The sequence below is a fragment of the Aptenodytes forsteri genome, unplaced genomic scaffold (assembly GCF_000699145.1).
Source record: "Aptenodytes forsteri isolate BGI_AS27 unplaced genomic scaffold, ASM69914v1 Scaffold36, whole genome shotgun sequence".
Classification (NCBI taxonomy): Eukaryota; Metazoa; Chordata; class Aves; order Sphenisciformes; family Spheniscidae; genus Aptenodytes; species Aptenodytes forsteri.
In genome coordinates, this window is record NW_008795477.1 from 2,634,481 (window position 1) to 2,660,920 (window position 26,440).

Here is a 26,440-nt window from a genome sequence, read left to right on the forward strand (position 1 = left end):
TCTGTACCTCACGGTGCCTTTCAGAGGCCCTCACAAAATATCTTCTGACCTGCCCAGGGAACAAATTCTCTGGCATTTCTGCTGGGAGAGTGAAAATTTCCTTTGCCCCCTCTGCAAATTCCACATTTAATAGCTTTGCTGCAGCAGTCAGAGTTCTTGGACCATGTGCCCCCACTCACATTAGAATTAGGATTAAACTAATTTGTGCATGTCATCTGACCCTCTTAGTCCGCAAATTTAATTTAAAAACTTTTTGAATTTCTGATAAATAACACCCACCTCTAATTAGAAACATTGTTTAATAAGGTTTCATGTGCTTTCAACCTTATTAGATTCTTGTCACAACCCTGTGTATGATTTGAGCAACCCACTTGAACACAAACATATTGGCCACCAAAATACACCAAAGATGTCTTCTGATGACAGGAGTTATTTAATGTTTCAGTTACATGATATTATAGTTCTCACAGCACAGTAACAAAGCACCAGGGGAAAAAATTGTAGCCATAAAACAAGGAACTTCAGAAGAAAGTCTTCTGATGACAGGAGTTATTTAATGTTTCAGTTACATGATATTATAGTTCTCACAGCACAGTAACAAAGCACCAGGGGAAAAAATTGTAGCCACAAAACACAACGAACTAGAAGAAAATCACCGTCTCCTGAGATTTCTGTGAAAATCTCTAGTGCTATTCAACCTCTAGTGTTCCAGTTTTCCATTTTGAAACCACACTTTGTTTCATCTGTAACTTGATATTGCAGATATACTCTATGGCAATTTTTAAAGGTCAAAGTAAAACTAAATATTTTGAAAGATCCACATTTAAAAAATAATCGCCGTTTTAAATTTTTCTTGTTATAGATTTTTGTAAAGGAGGGGGGGTTGTTCTGTGCACCCTTTCAAAATTTCTAAATCCTTCACAAAATAGCATTCCAGTCTTTCATGAAGCTCTCGGGCTATAAATAGGTACGCTTTGTGATGTAGATGTAGCGTATAGATGTAGTCACCAGTGGAAGGTGGAGCGGACCTGCCCTGGGACACGCACTGATTCGGTAGCATGCAGAAACCACGCTCGCTCCTGTAGTAAACAAGCCACCACTTGCAAACAGCGCCAGAAACAGCTTTTATATGTACAACAGCACAAATCCAGAGCAGCTCCACTGAGGGTGATGGATATGGCCCTTCTCTCGTTTGTATTCTATTAACTACACAGGAATAAAACCTGAGATGAAAACCAGACTCCATCAAGTAAACTCTGGGCTTGAGCTGCTGCAAGAAAAGGAAACCTGGGCCATAGAGCGGTGCCAGGGTCTGCCAGGAGTCTCGGCAGCTGCAAAGTTGTTATCTGCAGCTCTCGCTCCTCTCCACTTCTTCGATCTTAGGGTCTGCTGAAAAGGTCATTAACATTAGGGGAATCTCTCCATCGCATTTCCAAAAGGTGTAAGGCCATTTCTCCAGTGCATAAATGCCATTCATCTGGCACACGAGCAGTGAGATTGCTACGTGGGTGTGGACACAAACCCCCGTATCCTGCAACATGCCCTACTTTTTTGTTGTATTCTAGTCAGTAAGTCCCAGTGCTGTTAGCAACTCAGGAAATTTGGCCTGTCGTCTATAATCTTTGAAGTGCAAACTTCAGGCTCATGCAGAACAGAGAGCAGAAGTGATGTCTGTATTTTCAGATGAGCAAAGCTGCAGACTTCAAAGGTTCGGTATTAGTCTGTGAAGCTTCTTAAAGATTGTCACCTGAGTTTCTCAAAAGCCGGCTGAAAATGTATCCGTACATCCAGATAAACGTGTTCTTTGATCTGAGTGATAAAAACAACTGTTTTTCTACATGTAAACTCCTTTTTTGTAAATGTTTATGAACTGTGGGAAATTATGTCTCTGCCAGAATTTAAAATAAAGTGATTCAATGGGCTTGCTTTACATTTACCATTCATTATGCTCACTAACATTGCAGGAATCCCAACGGAGTTTTCAAGGAAGGTTCACGGTGTTGTAGTTACCAGGGAAACACACGATAAATTGTTGCTATCTAAAAAAGAAAATCTCCATTAACTTTCTATTAAAGAGCAAGTGATATGAACTATATGGAGAAATGCCTTTACGGTTACCCTATTAAAATGCTGTATGTTTTGTTTCAAGATGTAACCAAATATTGGCCAAACTCTGACATTTTTATTCATTGTGAACAGCACCTAGCACTTTACAGTCTGTGGTTTACCACGCATTGTTAAAGACAGTCCAGTATTCAGCTGATTCGGCCCAGGAATAGCAGACACTGTGTGATCGTCACTAGCAGTTAAAACATTTACAGGCAAAGCTTTGTTGGAGAGAGGTTTGATTCTTTCTTTCATGTTAAGCTAGCAAAACCGACAGTGTACACTTCACACCAAAATGAAGGGGTTTTGCCAACCCCCATGGCTTGTACAAGATATTCAGTCCCAGTAAAAGGGTTTACAGGTTGAGCAAACAACTAACTCTGCATGGTATAGACAAGGCTTCTCAGCATATGTCTACATTAGGTTTTTGGACTTGGAGCACAGTTGTGTGTACACAAGTGTCACAGGTCACAGATCACCTTGGCCCTACAGATCAGTGGTGGAGACATGGATGCTCCAACCCTACCTTGCCCTTGGTGCTCCAGGGAGTGAGGACACCACGTGACATCACCTAAGCAGCCACACCGAGATAATCAAAAACTTCCTTGATCAAGCCCTCTTTGACCTCTTGCAGATCAGGTGGGCAGTTTAGGAAGTAACCATCACCCTCAACCACCATCTCTCAAAGGGACTTGATATCGCCACCATCTTTTGGTCAGTTCCCAGCCTTTGAAACTGACCACAAGAGCTGCTCCAACCTTACTGCAACACAAATAGGTTGCCTAAAAGCACCTTCAGCAGAAGCTAAATTAAATCTGGCTTCTTCCACACTAAAATGTCCTAAAAGCATGTTTCCTTCCCTGTTCTCTCTTTCATACCCATCAGTTACGGTATCTCAGCCAGGCAGAAGGTAGCTTCCAACAAAGAACAGTAATTTCTCTAGCTGCTCCAACCTGATTCACATTTGTCTGCCCATGTCTGTCACACTCAAGCCTTACAGAGTCCCTGAATCACTATAGTGAGTAAAAAGGATTATTCTCATTTAAGAGATCACCCCTGAATTTGTGAGAGGCATTCAGTAGCTGACTTCCCCAAGTTTCCACTGTGAATTAACAAGACAGCAGAGATATCATCCAGTTTCTTGCTGTATTATTCCCACCTTGCTACTCTCTGGATTAAGAAAGGCATTAATTTCACTGGAGCTCATGTTAGGACATCTAAGCTTTGTACCACAGGAGAGGATCTTTAGAAATATTTCTGGCAAATGGAGGCAGCGCTATGGGTCAGGTGAATGTAGAAATTAATTTTTCCCTCCTGATGAGACAGAGCAACGACTGGCTCTGAAAGTGAAGACGTGCAGCTCACAGTCAATGTGAAGGAGAAAGAGGGTCATGTCAAAGTGAAAGTTGGGAAGATGGTGATACTACAGGGCAGGAATGACAGGTGCTGCGCTAAAGGAGAAGTGATATGAGAGCTTAGGTGAGAGTTTCAGCTTCTTGGATGGATAAGAAAATCACATTTCAAAAAACATCGCACAGAAAGAATCTGCAAGATTTAGACACAGCCTGGATGGGAGGTTCTAGACCAAACTGAAAGAGCAGTGAGAGCTGCAGGGCATGGTAGGGGTGATGACAGAGAGCAACAGGAAAGAAGGTGGGAAAGGGAAGACACAGTGAGCCCAGGAGCACTACTGGCAGGGCTTTTCCCTGGCACATCCATGGACCCATTCCTGCTCCAGGTCAGACAGGGTGGCCATCTGAAAATGTCTCACACCTCCCATGTCCCTTCTCTTGTAAGAAAAGGCTGCTCCTGTTGATGGTCACATCTCTAAGGCCATAACGCTCTAGGGGAGGGAGGGAAATCGGGTTCTCTCTGAAGGCAGGGCACAGGTCCCACCTCCCTTCTCAGCTCCCAGGTGACCTTGCTGGTTCCTCTGAACAGCCAACACCCAGTGCGTTGTAATAGAGATGAGGCACTACTTCAGTCAGACATTTGGCACCATGCAGCTTCACACTGTGGATCTAGCCTTAGCTTTAAATCAGTGTCACCAAGATGTAAAATGATGGAACGAAAGTCTCATTTTAGTCAGCTGGACTAAAAAGTTGACCTGTTTTCCTTTTCATCTCCTTGTTTTTACTTTTACTGGTCTATTTCTTAAATCCATTCCTAAAACCAGCAAATCTTTTTTGTTTCCATTTGCAAAGGATAAAAAAAAACAAAACAAAAAAAAAAAGACTGAGAGAGAGAGAGAGACACACAGACACACAAAGCCAAAAAGAAACAGAGAATCCAAGTGGAGAGGTATGTGTTATTGGACAAGTGTTTAATTTATGGAACTTGGCCGGCAGAACAAGAGTTTGAATTGTACTTCAATAAGTGGAGCTCTTAGAATAAATGTGGCTTGTAAAGTTGTTTTACAGTCTGCTTTGCCAAGCAGCCAACACCTCATGGAAACCTTTGAAAAACATTCTGTTTAGAAGCGACAGTTTTTATATTTCATATTTTCTCTATTTGTTTTCCCCTCTGGTTTTATAACTGAAACCATATGCAGGAAAACAGGATTTTTGTGTCTTAAAATATCTACCTGGTCTGACTACTTTTATTATTAAAAAAACAGTTAGCATTTTGAAAATTCTTCATGTATTAGGCACCTGGTTCAAACATTAACGTGTCCTTGTTTGATACCCCCGTCAGCTACAGATTTCCCAAATGACCTTGGGATAGTCACTTAGCTGAGATTCATCACTCTTCTCCCTATGTATATGCGGTGCAGCTGTGTGCATCTGAGCTGTCTGTCTTTCCCATTATAGACAGCAAATGCAACAGAATTTAGGACATGATTCGTCTGTGTAGGATGGGAGGGGATGAATCATGCTCTAGATTCATATATTGACCAGCTCTTCACTGGAAGTCAAGGCAAGCTGCTTAGATAGAGACACTTAAACTGGAGATACCCACAGTTAGCCACATAAGCCACATCTTAGCCCCTCTGTGCCACTACAGGGATGAGACAGACCCCTCAGGAAGGAAATCCATCCCATCCCAAGACCGATGTCTGACCACCTGGGTGAACTGCCCGGAGATGATACCGATCAGTCTATGCTGACCATAGAGAGCACCAAAACTATAATCTAAATGGCTAAAGGGAGCCAAGAGGAATCCCCCTCTACAAACATCATTCAGGAGACCCATGGTAAGGAAGGCAGACCCTCCTTCTCCACAGTTACACACATATGTATATACGTACAATCCATATACAAATGGTATCGGCACAACTTCTACACAAGACACTAGGACAATCCATTAAATAAACTACGTGCCTCCATTTGGCAGATTGGGAGACACTGCTGCAACAGAGGGACACGGAGAAGCAGTAAAGAAAAGTATTGCCTTGGAGCAAAGCAAAGTATTGCATTACATACTACACAGACTGGGAAAGGAAGACACAGAAAGGCTCCAAGACCACAGCGTAAAAGCCAAGTATCTAAAGAAGGATGTAAGAGTCATATTTAGCCCCATAAGTTAAACTATCCTGATTACTAACTATTGTGTGGTAGTTGTGTTTGTACAGATATGACAGAGCTGCTCTGGAATGTGGTTTCATTTAATGCCTGTGATAGGAAACAAGTTGACCTGAACATTTTTTTCCTTTTAGGTAGATTTTTTTTTTTTTTTTACTTTAAAGGTCTGTGGCTGTGTGTTTCATACCTGCTCTCTGTAATTGTGTTGCATTTAACCTCAGTGACTGTTCTGAAATGCCCTGCTTTGCTCATTTGTTTCAAGCGTCACTGTGATCCTTGGTAGAGCTTTGCTTGGTAAAGTCATAACGACTCAGCCAAGCACTCTGTCACCATCCCAAAGTTTTGCCCTCTAGCTCTTCACTGTATTTCTTTTCTCTTTCTTTATGGTTTCTTATGAGATCAACTGTGCTTTTACAAACTGTTTCTTTTCAAGGCCCTTGTGAGGCCACGTCCCTTGAAGTCACTGCTTTTCTGATCACCTCTATGCTTTCAGCATAAAGGAGGAAAGAGCAACTGCCCAGGCTTGGCTTCAGGTATCTTAGCATAAGGCTAAGCTCCCTACACAAACAGCCGCCCTATAGAAAAGTTGGCTCAAGTGTTATGCATCACCCCTCAACCTGGTCATGCACCACCCCACTGTTCACAGCCCACTTGTATTGTGGGGGGGGGGTTTCATGGGGCCACCAGATCACTGCAGGCTTTTTTTCATGGGGCCACCAGATCACTGCAGGCTGTGTGAGGGTGTTACGCTGTGAACGTTTTCTCTGGTAGCACAAGCAATAAAGAAACCCAGTGCTTACTCTGAATTCAGTACTTATGAATCAGTGTTTGCTGACAAAAGGCCCTTTTCTCAAGGAATTCCCCATCAGCCCTAGGTGTGCCATAAGTGATTCAGGCTCTCATTAGCCCTAATTAGCTAATTGTTCAAATGATTTCTCTATTATTCGTGGAGCCTGTACCACTGAGCACAAGCCTATCAACTGACAGGTGCTCTCTGCAAAGAAATTGTGTTTTTCCAGGGTTATGCTCCTGCAGGGATCACTGTGCCCATCACAGCCCTCCAGGATCTTCTCAAGCTGTTGCAGCCCCTTGGGCTCCTCTGCTGTAAAGCCCCACAGTTCACCACTGTGGCAGTATAGAGAATTTCAGCATCCCCATATCTCTTTTTTGCACTACTCCTTTCCCCAAAAAATCGGTAATATTTTAGCCATCTCCTCCAGTCATGTCCCAGGTTGCCTTCCCATCTGAGGTGGGTGAGTGTGCTCCCTTCCAAGCAGAAATTTAGTTCCCTTCTGATCCGGAGGGAGGCAGCGAACTGGAATCATAGGAAGAGACTGTAATTTTTTTTCTTAGCCCCAGAGCTTTGATGCCCTTCTTGATGCAGATTACAGGCCTCTTACAGATGGCTCAGTGATTTAAAGCCCTAGCCTGGGACTCCAGATCCCGCTTCCATAAACTTCAAGGTTGACCTTGGCAAAATCTCTTAGGCTGGAATTTCTCTTGCCTGAAAATAGCCCTCTAAAAGCTCAGCAACCAGGCTCCCTCTGCAGCCGGTGGAAAGAGAGAGACAGACACCCTTTTTTTTCACATCTCAGATAGGTATGTAAGAAAAGGGACATGAATCACTCTCTGGAGATACTAGCCTCTCTGTATCAACTGCAAAGGGCTCTCGACTACTTTGCACTTAACCCCTAATGGTTAAATTATGTGAGCAAGGACAAGAATTTAAAAAATATACATGTCCCACGTCTCAATTTCAGAGGGAATTGAGCGGTGCAGTCTTGTAAATACAGGCTTTAGAAGATCTGCAGTGATGTTTCTGCTTTGTAAAAACCCAACAGTATTTTTTCCTGGTGAGGTTTAAAATGAGCGTGACATTTTCAGGTGCTATGAAGACATAGACACAAGTACTCAGCATTTATTCTCCCTGCTGGTAACACCTGCACTTGGTTGCTGGTGGTGGATATTGTTCACAGCAAAGAGGCCACTAACCTTTCTTTACTGATGCGTCCCCGAGACTTCAAGATCCTAAGAGATGTTCCAATCTCCTTTATGTGGATCCACTGCAGCTGTCTGAGCCCACCTCAACTCTTGAAACTCTTTGGAGAAGTCTTCTGGAAGGAACATGAGCAAATAAACAAAATAGGCAATATTTAATATCTCTGATATCAGCCACACCTGCTAAATATGAATATTAAGCTCTGGAGGGAAAGCAACCTCTATGACAGCCAAGTGCTAGCCTGGCATTGCTCTGGAGTCTCTTCTCTGCTTGTGCTGTTGACTTCAGACCCTGTGTCCCTCCCAAAAAACATTGGGTGTTTGACTGGAGCACCCAGGTTGAGCTGTCAAAGAGAAGAACAGGAACTTTCAGAGGGCAGTTCTGAGCTGAGATGGGTTGACTTCCAACTGAAGGTGCCCAAAGCTACACTGACTACCAGGAAGCCCAGGGCAATGACACATCTTACACAGCCAAGTGTTTATGGGATGAATTCAGGCACAAATACCATGTTTTCCAGTAGGACCTGGCCTCTTCCTACCTCAGAGGGATGCAAATTACAATATCTGACCATAGCAAATTCCCTCAGCCTAGAGGACACAGAGAAGGAGAAAGGGGACTCCTGCTCAGTGTTCCCTACACCAGTGTCGCTTAGCTAGCCACAAGGAACTAAAAAATGACAGTCACCAAGGCTGCCTCAACTGAAACCAGGGATTGGACTCAGCTTCTGGCCAGAATCTGATTACAGACAGCAAAAAAGAGGGGGGGGATGGGGACGGACAGACACCACGGACCCATACCAGAGAAGGAGAAAGGGGACTCCTGCTCAGTGTTCCCTACACCAGTGTCGCTTAGCTAGCCACAAGGAACTAAAAAATGACAGTCACCAAGGCTGCCTCAACTGAAACCAGGGATTGGACTCAGCTTCTGGCCAGAATCTGATTACAGACAGCAAAAAAGAGGGGGGGGATGGGGACGGACAGACACCACGGACCCATACCCTCCCCCTTTAACTGAAACCAGGGATTGGACTTAGCTTCTGGCCAGAATCGGATTACAGATAGCAAAAAAGAGGGGGGGGACGGGGACGGACAGACACCACGGACCCATACCCTCCCTCTTTTTGCTCCTTGCTTATTCCTGCACTGAGTGCAGCTAGGCAGAACCTGGGAACCTCCTTGCTCACAGCCCCATGAGACACTCATGAGCAAGGTTTTGGGGCTTGCTCACATGAGACACTCATGAGCAAGGTTTTGGGGGTGTCTACTCCTTGCACAACCACATTTGTTGCTTTAGACCACTCAATATCTTCTATAATCCTCCTCCCCCTTAGGATCAAGCAAACTGAGCACTGGTTAGGTTTAGTTTTTACAGTTACACATAACAACATCCTTGCCCGTACATCCAGCCCCAGGCTGATGCTTGTGCACGAAGGTCATCACAAAGACTCTTGCTGCGGTAGGGACGAGCTGCCGGCAGAGAGAGCCAAAGCACTAGACAATAAGCACTGCGCAAAGCATGTGCAGGGCTGCATTTAGCATTGTGCTGCAGGGGTGAAGGGAAAACATCTTTTGATGCTCAAGGACCTTCTTATTAGGGCATTCAGAGCCACAGATATTTTTACCATCTGCCTGCCAGTGTTCCTCTCTGCAAAGCAGCCTTCCCCCCAGCCAGGCATCCCTTCCCAGCCTGTCCTGCTGCCGCTACAGGCTTTAACACTGACAGCCAGTCTGTTTGAGCTACCAAAAAACAGGCTCCCACCAGAAGGTGGTGCCCACATTCCACGAAACACGGGGCAAGCACTTCGCAACACAGTCCACTTTTGGGCAACACTTCTCCAAAATCAGTAGAACAAAACCACAGACCAGCCTATGCCAGACTCCCTCAGAAAGCAGGGTGGCATTTTTGCAGAAGTAACCTGCAGTGCAGCTCACTAGGGTGCGGTGCAGTGTATTTTCTCTTAAGGGGTTCTGTCTTGATGGACTTTTTAATGAACAGAGCCCTGCAACTGTAGTAAGGAGTTTATTAAATCCATGATCCTGCCTGGATATTCACCTGTTAACTAAAGAGCACACAGCCCTGAACCGCGGTGCTTATCTTTGTCTAAAGCCACATGTGCATGCCGATTTCTGTTCAATACTTTGATGCTATCCCAGTTTGCTCTTGATGCTCTATCAAAGGCAGATGTGGAATGAGGAGCATGGAAAGGCCATAGATTTGCTATGATATATGAACACACCAGCTCAAAACATCAAAAGGGATGCAGCCTTCAGCCTCTCCTCCAGTATTTTCTTGTCTCCTGCTGTCTGCTACTGTACTGGCAATTTGCATTGCTTCTCTCCAGCTCGCTGCTAGCCAAACATCAGCAGGCTTCCTCCTTGCTAGCTGCAACAGCATGCAGGTACCAGTCGGTTACTTGGCAAAGGTTATGTCCCCTGTCCAACCAGCAGCTTGTCACACACTGCATCAGGAGCTGGGGTGAGGGTGGGATGCTGCAGGGCACCTATTTCCTCCTTCGTAGCTGCAACAGCATGCAGGTACTTGGCAAAGGTTATGTCCCCTGTCCAACCAGCAGCTTGTCACACACTGCATCAGGAGCTGGGGTGAGGGTGGGATGCTGCAGGGCACCTATGTCACATCCCTGTTTCTCCCTGCAGCTCTGTGCCACAGCCCCATGACAGCAGGGGGTTATTTCCTGGTCCTCATCCCCAAGAGGAGACACCACTGCCCCAGGCAGCAGCGCACACCACTCTCAGCAGTGGTTCAGGCAGGTCCCTTCTCCATTAAACATCCCATCTTTGAAAAAGGTTATCACCACGGGGCTCTAAAGTACAGCAGAAATTTCCCAGGGCACAACCCAAAAGGTTTTCTAACACATGGGCTTTGTGATTTACAGTTAACTCTTCTCACCACCCAAAAGAGATGGAGCTTGGAGAGATAGCTGTGGTTGAACATCCCAGTGAGAGGCAGTTGTATGTGGAGCAGAAGCCAAGAGCCCGGGACCTGCTGGGGAGAAGCAGAAATCGGATCCACCAAGTTTTCGGGTACCTCACAGGAGAAATGAAAGAATATGGAGAATGGATGAAAAGTAAGCAGAGGGATATGTCTGGGGCTTTCTGGCTAGGAAGAGCTAGCTGGGAACATCTATATTGCCAACAGTACTTTCAGTGCTGGGGCGCGAGACGAGGGGCCATTTCGCCCCCTGAGGCAGAGCAGAGGCAGCATGGTCCAAGCTCACTGCAAACTTCTGGCCTTTTAACCCAAATCATTTTATTCTCAGGAAGGGGATCTCACTGCATCCTCTTGCCATTACCGTGGCTGCAGGCATAATTCAGCACAGGCAAAAGACGTCTCTTACACTTAATCGGTTATGTGTCATTAGCACCACGTTCCTTATAGCGGTGCCCAGAATCATCCCATCAGGGCTGGGGATTTAGTCTTGTTTGTAAGTGCCTTGGATCAGCAACCATCTCCTCGGCCGCGTGTGGGCTGGCGATGGAGACTTGATTCCTGATTGTGTGGACAAAGGCTCTTGTATTACCAGCCTTGGGGGAGCAATAAGCACTGTGGCTGTTATGTTGCTATAAAATACAAAGCAAGTACTGATCTCAGAGGTTTACTGTCCAGACAGGAACAATACATGATGGTCCGCATTAACCAGAATTATTAGGGATCTGGGGCTTTGAGAGGCTATGTAGGACTGTGGGTCCTCTGCCAAGGCTAGGTTTGTTAGCCGTACAACTCCAGCAATGGGAGAGAAATAAGAGACAGCCGTGTACAGCCAGGCTGCGTGGTGGCTAACGTTGGTGGAGGAGGTTGGCTGAGATGCCTCCAGGCAGGAAGCTCATCAGGCTGGCAGTGTGATCCTCAGCCACAGGGGAACATCTCCTTCTGCTTTCTCTTTACTCCGGTGGTCCATGCTTGGTAGACAGCTTTTCTTCCTCAATGTCCTGAAAAGCTTTGGCCACTGCCCACTGGTTATATTTGAATACTACCAGTTATACTTGTGTCTAAAACCATGAGCATTGCTGATATATCTCACAGCTCGACACTAAATATTAGTAAAAATTATTTCAGACAAGCCTGGTCATTTTTCGCTAAAAAACTCATTCCTCCCTGGTTGTAACTGCCTAGCTCCCCAACAACGCACAGCCTGAGGGATGCTTGCAAAGCCATCCCTCAACTTGCACTCCAGCCTCTTGGGAGGACTCTCCCAGTGATGCTGAAGAGATGCAGAGTGGTACCCGGCCCTCCAAAGATCCTCTATTTAAGCTAATCTCATCAGAAAGCAAAACTTGAGACTTGACTGTAGATACAATACAGGGAAGTGAAAAAGGAGGGAGTTGGGGAAGAGAGGAGTTTTTAGGAATAAGTCATTGCCCAGATTCAAAAAGTAGTCTGGCACTTTATGCTGTATCTAATTAACAATCTAAACTAATTGAATTAATTTTAAATATGTAAGAAGGTGAAAGCTGCATATACACATTGCATGAACATATTGTACATGTAAGAAGCCCCTCTTCCTCATTTATTCTCCTTGTATCATGTTTAATAATGCATAGCAGTAGAGAAATAGTTACACCTTTCCCAGAAGCGTGACAGAAAAAGACTTAAAGTCAATTTGCAGTAGAAGAGCCAGCAGCAAAAACTTATTGCAGTGCTACAAGACCCTCCTCGCCCCATTAGGAGCTCATTAGGAGCACTGAACATAGATCATAGAATCATAGAGTCTTTTAGGTTGGAAAAGACCTTTAAGATCATCAAGTCCAACCGTTAACCTGGCACTGCCAAGTCCACCACTAAACCATGTCCCTAAGCGCCACGTCTACACATCTTTTAAATACCTCCAGGGATGGTGACTCAACCACTTCCCTGGGCAGCCTGTTCCAATGCTTGACAACCCTTTCAGTGAAGATGCCCTCAGCCAGGCTGCCCTCAGCCCCACGCACATCCCACCTCCCCCCAGCAGTCACCTGAGATACCTGAGCTTGGTGCCCATGTGCTCTGTTGAGGTTCAATAGTCTTCTCTGAAGAGCAATGGCTCTTTGTCCTTTGGAAATGCCTCTTTCCCCTGAGTACAGCCCAAGCTATAATAACTATCCTCTTAATTTAGGTTCTTCAGTTCACAAAGTACTTTTTTAGACACCTTTGACAGTTTGACCCCATCTCCTGTATACAGTGTACCTCCATGTTCTGGGTCTCTAAAACAGCAAGTGTTTCCTTTTCATATTTCCCTATCCACGTACAAACTAGTTTCAGTCTTTGCCTAAGTCCCTCTCTGCATCTGAATTATACACCAAAAAGGGACTATCTCCTCATTAAATTTATAGCAAAATCTTAAGCAATCTACTATGCAAGAAAGACTATTCTTTGACCACCGTAAATTAACCGCTTTTTTATGAATCCCTCCATGAACTTTATAGCAGTGCCCAGACCATCCCTATTAGCTTTTCAAGTGCCAGATGCAAAACATGCTCAGACAGCAATAAATCAGAGACTGGTTTTACAGTCCTGCTGACACATCGCCTCTGTTTTGTGGCCAGAAAGCGACTGCAGAGATGAGTGTGCTTTGAGGGAGTCCTGCTGAAATGATGCCTTATCACCAGCGTTTTCATTTGATCTCCTCCAGATAAGCCCCTAATGGTCCAGCTGGTGGACTGGATCTTGCGAGGGACCTCTCAGGTGATGTTTGTCAACAACCCGCTCAGTGGGCTGATCATTTTAGTGGGGATCTTCATCCAGACCCCATGGTGGATGCTCACGGGCTGTACTGGAATGACCGTGTCAACATTAACTGCGCTGGCCCTCAGTCAGGACAGGTAGGTGGTACCTCGCATCCGGGCAATTAATAAAAATTGATCATTATGGTATCAGGAATCCGCTGATGGGTCATAGCCCCACATTTGAGTATGTTAGAGCCAGCAGACCAGCTTTCCTTATGGACGGTTTGGAAGCAGTTAGGTGAGGACAGAGCTGTGGTCCAGAAAGAGCTGGCCTGTCCCCATAGTTGGCTGTCTTTGTGAGAGCAGACTGTTATCTCTCTCTGGTAGCCATTATCGCCGTAATGTAGGTCCTCTGGGTCACAGGAAACCCCCTGGATCATCATCATTCAACAGACTCCGAACTCCTGCCTTCCACACACCAGTGCAATGCAATATGGCAGTTACCTCACCACTTTTTCCTCCTTCCCCTACACTCCCTTCACTGGGAGCAGGACACTCATAAATTGTGTTTCAGTGGGTCCCTGTGACAGGTCACCTTCAGCATAGCTTGTTACCTTGCAAACATTTCTTTCCATCACAGATCCGCCATTGCAGCTGGGCTGCACGGCTATAACGGGATCTTGGTGGGACTGCTCATGGCCGTCTTCTCTGACAAAGGGGATTACTACTGGTGGCTTCTTCCTCCTGTGGCAGTTATATCAATGGCCTGGTAAGTGCCACTTCTCCTCCTAGGGACAATTCTCAGAGAATGAGGAGTCCTGCTATACACAGCTTAAACACATTGGAAGTCCCCTCTACACCGGCAGCTCCAGCCACCGTGGCACTGGAAAGAGGCATTCATTGACGCACAGAGCTCGTGAGGCACGTTGGTAGGAGGTCGAGTGCACAGACAACACTGATTATAACACATGGACAAAGCAGCCCCACTTCAACGCTCTGCAAATAGCCCTCATCAGAAGGACAATTCAGGGTGGATGTCATTGTGCCCAACACCAACCGTTCTTCCTCATCCAGGCGCTGAACCGACCCGGCGCTCTCCCTCGGGCTGAATTCAATCTTCCCCCACTCAGACATACAGCCAGTCATGAGCAAAATTAATTCCTCCAAGTAACTCTGAATGCCAGACAATGTCCTTTCAGGATTAAATTTACCGTTTCTAAATACGGACCCTAACAGCACTGCAGAATCTATTTAACAGCCTTAACTGAAATTAATTCAAGAGTCACATTTTAATCACTGTTAGCGATAAGATGCAAGTCATTATTGCATTTCACTGCTTTTAAAATCAGATTTTTTTCATATTTTATTTTTTTAGTCACTCTCAGCAAAGGTTATTTTGTAACAACCTCTCAAAACCCGGGACATGTTGCAAGAATGTTTAGTTTGTCTTGTCTGCCAGAATTCCTTGAGGCTTTTTATTCAAATTTTCCTTCGTTCTTTTAGTTCACAAGACTCGAGGGTAGAGATGAAAGATTTTGAAATTAGACATTTCAGTGATTTTTTCAAATGATACTTTGAATTTCATCTTTAGAAGTCAGCATTTCTTTAATTGTTTCTCTTTTTTCCTGACAAGATGTATAACTGGCAGAAGCTTTGTATTTCAGCACAGAAATTAGGACACTGTTTTCACTGAAGTGCTGACTTTTTTCCTACAGCTACAAGCAAGTAAATCTGTAAACTGCTCTGGTAACCAAATTTGCCGTAAAATAGACTTCATTTGAGATTATACAGGAAGAACAAAGCATTTTTTCCACTGATAGTATCTGCACAACAGGACACAAGATGTTGCTTTTGAAATGCCAAATAATTTGGGTGGGGTTTTTTTATTAGAACCAGCTTAATGACTTTCCAGGACTCAAATGCAGCTTCTTGAAAAATTCAAGTCTTTAAAATGAATTTTTGTAAACTGTGCAATGCCCACTGCTACTTGGAGGTTGACCATAAGAGCTGCTCAGCTCACTTATATCGGGAAAACTCAGCTGGAAGCAGCAGAACGCAGTCTATTGCCATCAAGGACAGGATTTGCCCTTTCACTCTCTTCCACGTGCTTTCTGGGCCCCATAAAAAACAGATATTATCTTGCCAATATGCTACGGCAAAGGCATTCATGCAGGACGCCCACTTCAAGTGGAAATAAGGCAGTCTGGAAATGTCCTGAGAAAAGCAGATCTGGTGAAGTTTATATCCTGGGTTCTACAGCCAAGAACTTTGGGAAAAGTCATGGTATCTCAAGGTTTGCATGCTTTTTAGTGTTCGATCTCTAAATATTTTGAGGGTCACCCCAAATACATTACGTGCTAAATATACTCAATCATGTTTCTGAAGAAGGAAGCTCAGTTTTCAGAAAATGCCATATGATTTTGGGTGGTACCTGGGCAGCACACAGTAACATCAGTCCATTGACATAAGCAGGAGCATCAAGGTCTGAGTCATGCCTGGCACACCACCTTTCACAGTATCAAAATAGCGCCGAACATAGTAAATATTTTCCGTCTTTCTTAATGGAAGATTTTCCATCCTCTTTGATCACCTCTTCTGCTTTATTTCTTTTGCAGAACCATCTTCTGATATCCTTCAAACTATTTAAACAAACAAACAAAAAAAAGCAAATTAGGTAATTTCTAACTCCCTCTTGCCTCCTCAAGACAGCAGCTTCTTAGACCATCCAAACTTCTCCACAGTTCTTCCTGTGGCATTCCCAAAATTTGCTCTTCTGTTTCTTGTTAGATTTTTCTACCAAATAAGAAGCCAGTTTGCCTTTCTCCATCCGTGCCTAAATGCTGTACTGGATGTACATTTCTTTGTTGTCTTCCTGAGCCCGGCATAGCTAGCAGACCGCTTGCACACTAGCCAGCTGTCCTGAGAGAAGGGTGTGGAGTTTATGCCATCCATGAGTGGATGTGAGAGTTGTTGCAAAAAGATGAACAGCATTCTGCGACTATTTGTCTGATGCAGACTAGCGTATTAAAGGTATTCACTCCCTGATGTTTCTAAAAGGAATGGCATTGGCTTGCATTTACCAGAGCTTATGACCAAAGTGGTAGGCTGTTTCACCACTGTAAATGTTATGAACGAGTTATATTTGTTTCTCTTCTCCTTCTGTTCTCAGTCCAATCCTGTCCAGTGCTTTGGGATCCATCTTCAGTAAATGGGACCTTCCTGTTTTCACTCTGCCCTTCAATATTGCGGTGACCTTGTACTTTGCAGCCACAGGACACTACAACCCCTTCTTCCCTACAACCCTCATCAAGCCTGTAGCATCAGCGCCCAATATCACCTGGTCTGCAATCAATGTGCCACTGGTAAGCTTCGCTCCAACAAGTTTACGCTATTTCATTAAAAAGGTGAGTGTGAAGGCATTCAGCTTGGGATAACAATTCCGCATGGGTCAGAATGGGTATATGATATGTACAGCCAATACCAATTCACAGAAATACACGGCTCGGTTCAGTCCATGGAGGACAGTGCCATAAAAGCCCTAGGGAAAGTCCTGGCTGATCCAGCAGAAAGGCTGATTAAGCCTGAGGGAAAAGAGCTGCTGAACTACTCACTTCACCTAAAATTGGACTGCCCCAAAACAAATCTTGAGTGCTGTCAGTACAGAAGCACATCTAGAGATACACTCTCACTCTCCAGATGTGGCTGAAAGAACATCAGCAAGACAGTCAGTAACAATATAAAAAGACAGAAGAAACATCAGGATTCTGAAGGGACAGAAACTCATTTATACCCAGTCCCCTCAGGTCTAGCTCTAGCTCTGGAGGATCACCTTCCGAAAGCAGCGTAAGGGTAACTGATATGCTTCATATGATAGATAATAAACTCAAATCAACCAGGCCCACCATAGTATTATTGCCTAGGAATGTTACCATTTTTCTCCCTCACTAAAGTCATATTAAAAAAAAAAAACAAACAATCAAAAGCCCAACCCCCCCACTCCCCATCCACCATATTACCATCCCAAAAGAAATAAAAGTCCATCTTGGACTGATAAAGTTCAAACCAAACAATGAACTAACTCTGGTTCGGAGAGCATGAGAGCCCACATTTACCCATCAGTCCCACTCACAGCCAGGGTTGCTTCCTTCCTTTCTAACCAATAGCTTGGACAAAATAACTGCTGTGTCCTTCCGAGTAGAGAGATACAATAACATGCCCTTTTCTCCTGGCTGCTGCAGCTCTTGCAATCCATCCCAGTCGGTGTTGGTCAAGTGTATGGTTGTGAAAACCCCTGGACTGGAGGCATCTTCCTTGTTGCTTTACTTATCTCCTCCCCGCTTATTTGTTTACATGCTGCAATTGGATCGACAGTGGGGATGTTTGCAGGTAAGAAATATTTACCAAAGTCATTTTTTGACTAGGTTATCTTGATGCTAGCCATTATATGACTCTGTCCAAACTTTACAGTTGCATGGGCTTGGACGTACTTGGGAAAACACTCCCATTTTTGAAACTGTCTAAATTTGGAAGGTCTTACTGAAGGTCACACAATATGGTGAAGGCAAGAACAGAAGCAGATTTTCTTTAAGCTTTCAATTTGTTATTAGATCTGTAACTCAGGCAGGTGGTTTGTTCCACCTTGCTTAACCCTCCTGCCATTGGATGTGACGAATCCCACAGAGATGATGATAAAGAAACATAGAGAAATAGTTTCAGAACTGATCTCTTGCCACCACAAGTGTTTTAAATTACCACCACATGCAGATGTCTACCTCAGAGCTGATCAATGAAAAGAAACAAACTTTTCTAGGATGAAGTTCATTCTATCCTGCTGCAGATTTGTAAAAATAGCTAAATGAATGCCACTCAAAATGGCCTGTGTCTCCACTAACCGGAGAAACAATCTTAAGTTAAGAGAGATGAATCTGACCCTTGAAGTAATGACAAGATTAATGCCACTTATGTGACTGATTGTAATAAAAAAATATGATGGAATAAGTGTAGTCTGAGACAACAACCTTGGAAAAGGCACAGACATCCAACAATAAGTTCCCTATGCTCTCAAGCACTTTGTACAAGATGTGAGCTGCCTTATATTTGTTTTTTTTAAACAAAACTACCCACAATTTGTATGGTTAAGAGCATTTTGCAAGTTTTGTACAGGTCTGACATTTAATCTAGAAGAGAAAGGTCAGGGGAAAGTATCTGGGGATAAGGATGGCGATGAAACAGAAGACAAATGAGGACATTATAGCAGGAAATGTATTAATCTTGAGTGACATGAAGGTGGCCTGTGCACTACATACTGCGCTCTTCTTTATACTGGTACTCCTGAAGCCTCTGAGAAATCCTGCAGAAGTACCTATGAGGTCAGGTTTGGAGCAGACCCTCAGCTCCCAACCCAGTGGAGAATTTCCACAGCAATGATGGAGTGACCATACCTAGTATCTAGACCACATCTAGCAAAGGTCACTAGGAAGAGATGGAAAACCCTGCTTACTCCCACAAAAGACACTCAGCTGTGCCTCTGATATTCAAGATCAGGGTATGTATGAGGTTTAAACAGTACATGGGAGCACAGCTTTCTGCAAGAAGGACACCAGGTGAGAAGGTCCTCCTACACTCTGGCTGGATCCTCCATCTGGTCAACTGGGAGACTAGCTACAACACACTCAGTGCGTACACAGGAAGTTTTGCCTGAAATAAACCTTTGAGACTGGGCCAAATTCCAACTCCAGGGACATTATCAGAGCTCCAAAACAATGAGCTTCATTTGATTTCATGCTTTTTCTGCATGTGCATGTTATGCAAGTGTGAGCATGGTTAAATTTATCTAGATGTCATAGGGAAGAGACGATGGATTCCCAGCAAGCGACGGGTCCTCCTGCAGACACCTCTCATACCTGACCTCACAGCCCTGCCTTTTGTCTTGCAGCACTGAGCATTGCATCACCATTTGACAGCATCTACCTTGGCTTACACAATTACAACTGCGCACTCGCATGCATTGCGATTGGGGGCATGTTCTATGCCTTGACCTGGCAGACTCATTTGCTGGCACTTGCCTGTGGTATGTATCTTTCACATAAAGGGAAGACAAAAATTTATGCAGCCAGGCAGTCTATGAGTAGTGCAGACTGAGAGTCAACATTGGGCTCCCGCTCTGCTGCAAAACTAGGTACTATCCAAGAGCTATTTCTGTGATGGCATCAGAGTTGAGCTTGGATGTGCAAGCTGCAAGTGCAGAGAGAAGGGTCTTTAGGCCCTGATAACATAAAAACATCTAGAAAGGGTGGAAGTACTGTTTGCAAAAGGAGCACAAGCTATGCCATGAGCAGAAGTTTAACAAATTAGCAATTCAACAGATTCATAGAAGCAGCCTTCTCATAACCATATGTATCATTAGAGGAATTGTGTCACAAGAAGAGAGCTGTTGCACAAGGTCAGTTTAAAATCCATCTACCCAAAGACCCCATCTCCAACAGCAGCCCAAAACATGGGAAGAGTTTAAGAACAGTGTAGCATATATAAAATTCCCATGAAGATTCACCCAGCCTCCAACCATTTGCATTTCAGTAATTTTCTGTCCTGAGCACAGTTTCTGGATTGCCCCGTAGCCTTCCCTTCCTTGACTTTGTCCTTGGGTGCCTTATCTGCTGCTTTGCCACCTCTGACATCCTGGGGCAAGGAGGCCCACTGCTAACTGCTCGTGGTTTGAATCCACAGGACAGACACCGGTGGAGAATTTCATAGAATCATAGAATAGAATCATAGAATCATCTAGGTTGGAAAAGACCCTTAAGATCATCAAGTCCAACCATTAACCTAGCACTGCCAAGTCCACCACTAAACCATGTCCCTAAGCACCACATCTACATGTCTTTTAAATACCTCCAGGGATGGTGACTCAACCACTTCCCTGGGCAGCCTGCCATGTCCCTACGCGCCTCATCTACACGTCTTTTAAATACCTCCAGGGATGGGGACTCCACCACTTCCCTGGGCAGCCTGTTCCAATGTTTCACCACTCTTTCAGTAAAGACATTTTTCCTCATGTCCAATCTAAACCTCCCCTGGCACAATTTGAGGCCATTTTCCTCTTGTCATATTGCTTGTTACTTGGGAGAAGAGACCGACACCCACCTCACTACAACCTCCTTTCAGGTAGTTGTAGAGAGCGATGAGGTCTCCCCTCAGCCTCCTCTTCTCCAGGCTAAACAGCCTCAGTTCCCTCAGCCGTTCCTCATAAGACTTGTTCTCCAGACCCCTCACCAGCCTCGTTGCCCTTCTCTGGACACGCTCCAGCACCTCAACGTCCTTCTTGTAGTGAGGGGCCCAAAACTGAACACAGTATTCGAGGTGCGGCCTCACCAGTGCCGGGTACAGGGGGATCCCTGTAATGGCCCACTGCACACAGGTCAAGTTGTGCCAATTAAAAAGAAATTAAAGATAAAAGGAATACCACCATCACTTGCTCATGACAAAACCACATTCTTCATTCACCATCCATCTCTACAGAGCAGATAAGACCAAATGTAGTCCACATGGCCAGATGCAGCATTGGGGCATTTTAACTAACTGTTGAATTATAAAATTAATCCTCACATCAGGTAGCTGTCAGGATACTTTACTGTGCATTTGAACAATATTACTATTTCTAATAATTTCTTTGGAGAGATGAGCAAGATTTTCCTCATCTTGAGCTGTCTTTGGTCTTCTTTTCTCAGCATTATTTTGTGCCTACTCTGGAGCAGCTCTTGCTAATGCCCTATCTGTGGTAAGTTTGAGGGTTTTTTAATGGGGCTTTGGTTTGTTTGTTTTAACTGTATTTTGATTTGTTATGATATAACGCTAAGGAAGTACCCCAAAATTCTCCATGTCAGTTTTGACAGCATTGGAATGAGAATGCTGCAGCCAATGGCAGATCTTGTACAGATTCTCTGTCAGCTGAATTGTGCACGTGCAGACTCGGCAGCTGATAATAAGATTTTAAACACTTTGGAGCATGTCATCCACAGCAGGACTGTGCATGTATATGTGGATTCCAGCAACAGCAAGCGGTTTGAGATGCAACACTTTGTTGCAGGCAATATTTTTGAACAACTATTTCCAATGGTCTAAATTTTTCCTTGCTTCTTCCGAGATCTTTCTCCCACCCTACCCACAGATACTATTTAAGTTTGATCTGGATACGAGAACTAAAATGCGGGGGGAAGACTGTTCTCTTAAATACAAAATCCTCATATCTGGACAGATCAACAAAGAAGTGAAGCCAGAAATGCCAAGCTTTGTTTCTTCTTTAAGATCTGAGAGATTAAAGCAAAACCATATTTTAATAAAATTGATTTAGTAACTTAAAAGAAAAAAAAGTAGAACTAGCAGCTTCATTCATTAAATATATTCATCTGGCATCCACTTAGTACCGTGTAGGTCCCTGCAGATGGGGGGGACCTACCCTTTTGTTAAGCACACCTGCTTTTGGGATGCATCAGAAAAAAAGAACATTTACATTTTCTTCTTATGATCTTGTTTTTGGCAGACCTCAAGTCAGGTCAAGAGGTGGGGTCACAGGGCAGGCCTGAGGGTTGGATGCGATGCTGGTAATACATGGGCATTGAGGACAGCCAATATGTGTGAATAGTACTCTCAGTACGTGACATTTTACAGGACAGTGAGAGTAGGATTCAGCTCATTTATTAGAGAATTTTAATGTCCACATGTGAGCTAGATGTCTTGGTTTTCATTACAGTCAGCAGAGCTCTGGACCCTGATTCAGTTGCTTCAATATTGGTGCCAAGTGCCATTCTGGTCAACGGCTGCATCTCCAAAAGGTCTGAGGTCTCCAATGTGGGATGCCTTACGTAGCCCCGTACAGTTCAGATAAACTAGATACCTCTGTGTGAGCCACTGAATCGACGTTTGGTAGCAGAGGAGCTTCCCAGACCTCCAGTGACCAGCAGGAACCTAGCTCACGTGTAGACCCCGTGTAGGCACTTGCATCTGGGCATCCTCCTCTGGATCCGAAGGGGGGATCCTGTATGGGGCATTTCAGGAAGGCATGTCCTATGTCACGCTGTCCTCAGGGAAAGCGCAGGGTCTCCCAGCTTCTCAAATGCAAGAATTTAGCAACAGGCAGAAGTAAGCAAAGGGAACATGCAAAAAGAGGTATCAAAATGCACCTGTCTGTCCCTTTCCCTTCCAGCTTGGGCTGCCACTCTGCACCTGGCCTTTCTGCTTCTCCGCGCTTCTCTTTTTGCTGATAAATTCAGGCAACCCAGCCATCTACAAAATCCCCCTCTGCAAAGTCACCTACCCAGAAGCCAACCGGATCTACTACCTGAGAATGAAGAGAAGAGCATCAGAGAGCAGGAGAGAAGAGCAGAAACGAAAGGAGCAGAAACCCTCTGGTGACTCAAAAACAAGCACAGGAGGCACCCCCCTGTGCACCCCCAAAAACCGCCATGCTTACTGATTTCAAATGTCCGCGAGCGTACAGCTTTGGGGCAGTTTTTCAGACGCTAGCCAAGCACACTACAGCCACAAACACCACCTTCGGCAGCGGTCTGCAGGCTGGGGATTCAGCATCCCACGCTCCGAAGGAAACACGATTTGCCCTTGAGCTAAGCTTTCCAAGAAGCACTCAGGTAACACAATAACAGCTGCCTTATCAATCCACCCGCTGTTAACTTGAAAGTCACCTCTTATCAATAATAATTATAAGAATAGGCAGAAGAACATTAACGCTGACAAGAGGCTGTATTTTATTTCAGATGTGTAATTTAACAAAATAAATATGCTGAGAAGGACTTGGTATCTAATAATAATAAATAATGTAAGAAAGAACTACGTCAAGAGCTGCACTTCAAATTAAGAACATGCATATCTGAAAGTGGAATAAACAGAGTGATCTCTTCCTTTCTTGTGTCCCATCAATGTCTAACCCTCTTAATTCCTCTTAACAGCTACAACATACACAGGTAAATATTCTTACAGAGTGCATACTATTTTTGGTGCCATCTCCTGACTTCTCGTTAAGTACCAAGACAATGAAGGTATGAATAGATATGCTTTAATCAGAGTAGAAAAGTGACTAGCTAGCAATGATCAAACATTTTTCTTTTCCTTGCATCATTTTCTGTCTTACAAATAGAAGATCTCTCTCCCGCTGAATGCAGGATGGCGGGTCTGAATCCCTACACGCATCCAGTGGGAAACAGGAAAACTTCATGTAAAGAATGAGATAAACATTTACTGCTGGTGGCAGTTACTGCAGTTCTTTTTCTCCCTTTCCTAGGGGAGCAGTTCCCTTGCATTAAGCCACGAACAGCGAACAAGTCAAAGGCTCCCCTTGATGTTTGTTGGGTATCAGACTGGGGATCTTCTCATGGGTCTTCAGTGTCTGGCTTGCCCCAGAGAAACCTCACGAGGCATCATCAGGGTTAGTCATGGGAAGCTGAGGACCCTCCTGCCGATGTTCTCCCCGGGGCTTTGTTTCTAACAGGCATAAGGTGCGAGGAGGACACTGCCACTTTATGCCTCCTCCAAGTCCTTACAACAGGGAAGGGCCAATTGCCCTAAAGAGGACTTTTCTTGGGAATCTTTTCCAAACCTCTGCAAAACAAGCCTGACAGAAAGGCTTCCTCATTCTAAAGCCATTTCACGTGATCAGTTTAAAATCACAGACCCAAAGGTCTTGAAGACTTGAAATCCAAAGAGACTATGCAACCACAAACATTCAGATCAGATGCTGTCCTTTCTGCCTCTTGATGTAGGGCTGTTTTGCAGATTCATATGAGGGTCTTTGAGCAGGTGGGAGTCCAGCTTTAACCCAGCACTTGGATCTTTTTAAAAGAGGTGAGCCTGGGTGCTGCTCATGGGACTGTTTGTGCCTTTATAACCAAAAGACCAGCAGCATCAGCAACTGCCAGCCCCTCTAAATGTCCCCTAGAATCAGGATCCAAGATTGAATTCAGCCTGGGAGACAAAAATATGGTGCCATATAAGTATGTTCAGATGCTTTTTAAACAGGTTAGGCCATTCCAGGGACTCTGGTAAAATTTAGGTCCTACTTCCTCCCCTCTCTGGATGACAACAGATTTGAGATTCCACCTGGCAGGACAGCCTCACACATGCAGGTAAGTCCAAATTTCAGTAGCCAGGATAAGCCTGTCATTGAAAAATTAGGGATCCAGTGAGCTTTGTAGCCATTATAACCTGGTCCACCCTCAGACTTCAGCACCTGTGTTACACCTCTGTCCCATTTTAGACCTCAGGCTAACCTCTGAACCTGACCTTACAAATGCCCTCCAGGAAAGCACCGAAGGAACAAGCTGTCATTCCCACATGCCACAAGTCTTCTTGGAGATTAGTAAAAGACCAAGAATCCCAGCAGTCTGCCTGACATGTTAGCCGTGAGACTTTTGTTGGCCCAGGGCAAACTAAGAGGCACGGGACTGACCACAGCTCGATACCTGACCTATCTCTATTAGAGGGAGGAAGATCTGACAGATGTAGAACCGTAGCAAGCAGAAAAGCAAATGCATTATAGTGGTCAAAACCTCCCATGCAAATCCCAGCCGCCTCCCGGAGATGCTGAGCTCTGACAAGCAGCAGGAGCCCAGAGGCACAGATGTATTTCTGTAACACAAGAGCAAGGGATGAAAACCGCTAATTTAGGAGAAAGAGGTTGTTTGCAAGAAACAACCCGGGACCCAGGCACTGGACAAAGGCACTTAAGCCTTAAAGCTATCACAGAGGACTGCTGCAAATGGATCTATGATCTCAACCAGTGTTAAAGGGCATTTGAGACCGCATGTGTAACACTTTATTCCTGCATGGTGACTCCAGAAAAAGCAAAGACACCATCAGAAAAGGTGTCAGCAGGCAGGGAAGAAAGCGGAGAGCCGCAGAAGACCAGGCTGCCAAGCTGCCCTTTGAGCCATGATGCCAGCAAACCAAGGCTAGTCTCGTATGGCCACTACGGACTGCAAGATCAGGGACATCCCAAGGTTACCGCTGCTGTAGAGAAACAAAGAAAGGCAACATAACACACGAGGTGATACATAGCTGCCTGAGCACCTTCCCTCTATACTAGTCAATGAAATATAAAGCACATGCAAACTAGAAGGACCCATTCATCTGCTCTGCAGTTTAATTTAGGTCACACACAATCCAGCATTAAAGAAAGATTTGAATAGTAGCAACACAAAGTTACAAAAACACTATGATAGTCAGCTGAAATAGTGCTAGAACCATATTTTGAAGAAAAACCTCAACTGTGGTTAGTTATGCCAAGTATTTTATTTATTTTCTTAAAAATAAGAGTGAAGTCCAAGCACAATATGGCTATTGGAAAAAAAATTGTCATATAAGAGCCACTGCAGATATTAATTCCTCAGCCACTAGCAAATCCATCTTGAAATCAATTAGTAAAGCAATTTCTAGAGTTTAAGCCATCCATAAAAAATAGGGTATAAACAGCTTTATTAAGTGTCTTGCTAATCAGAAGATTTGAGTAACTATAGCCAGTACTAATAATTCTTGAAAACAGCCAAGACAAATCAAATGTCTCCTGGAAGGGAGCAGTAGACAATAAAAGCACTAACTGAAGTTATCAGTGGTAGCCCCAACAGCCTGCTGTCTATCAAGCGCTATAGAAAATATTCATTAAGAAAAGAAAACGTACAGTTTTCAATGGGACTAATAATTTTTAGCCAGTTCCCAGAGATCTAACATAAAACCAATGTGCCCATTAAAAAAAAAAAAGAAAAGCCTAAAACCAAAAGCCTCTGCTACAGCTAGGGCGGTCACGCCACCCAGCCCACCTCCACAGAAAAGGAAATAAATATTCCTGTACGAATGAACGCCTGGCCTAGCAGTTGCATATATAAAAACAACCTCCTGAAAATTTGCCTTCAAAATCTGAACAGCAGTGGCAAATGGAAGCAGACTAAGCAACACGAAGGAATTGCAGGAGACCTCCCCAGGGAACACAGAAGACCATCTACTCTCCGATAACTGGAGTCCGATGTGAAAACACTACATGTACTATGTGGTTCTAAGGAAAATGCTTACTTTATTGCTCCAAATGTCATTTTTCTTACTTTTCTACTTGCTCCTTATCCCCTAAAAAAAAAAAAAAAACAACTTTGCTC

General features: G+C 44.4%; 1 protein-coding gene across 1 annotated transcript; it reads left to right on the plus strand.

The window, feature by feature from the left end:
* The first annotated feature begins 10,545 nt into the window (after nucleotides 1-10,545).
* Nucleotides 10,546-22,758, plus strand: SLC14A2 (solute carrier family 14 member 2). Its single transcript, XM_019472563.1, has 8 exons — nucleotides 10,546-10,711; nucleotides 13,253-13,442; nucleotides 13,927-14,055; nucleotides 16,456-16,648; nucleotides 17,525-17,672; nucleotides 19,222-19,356; nucleotides 21,014-21,063; nucleotides 22,489-22,758. Exons 1-8 carry the CDS (start codon nucleotides 10,546-10,548, stop codon nucleotides 22,756-22,758), a joined length of 1,281 nt encoding a protein of 426 aa, XP_019328108.1.
* Nucleotides 22,759-26,440: the final 3,682 nt, after the last annotated feature.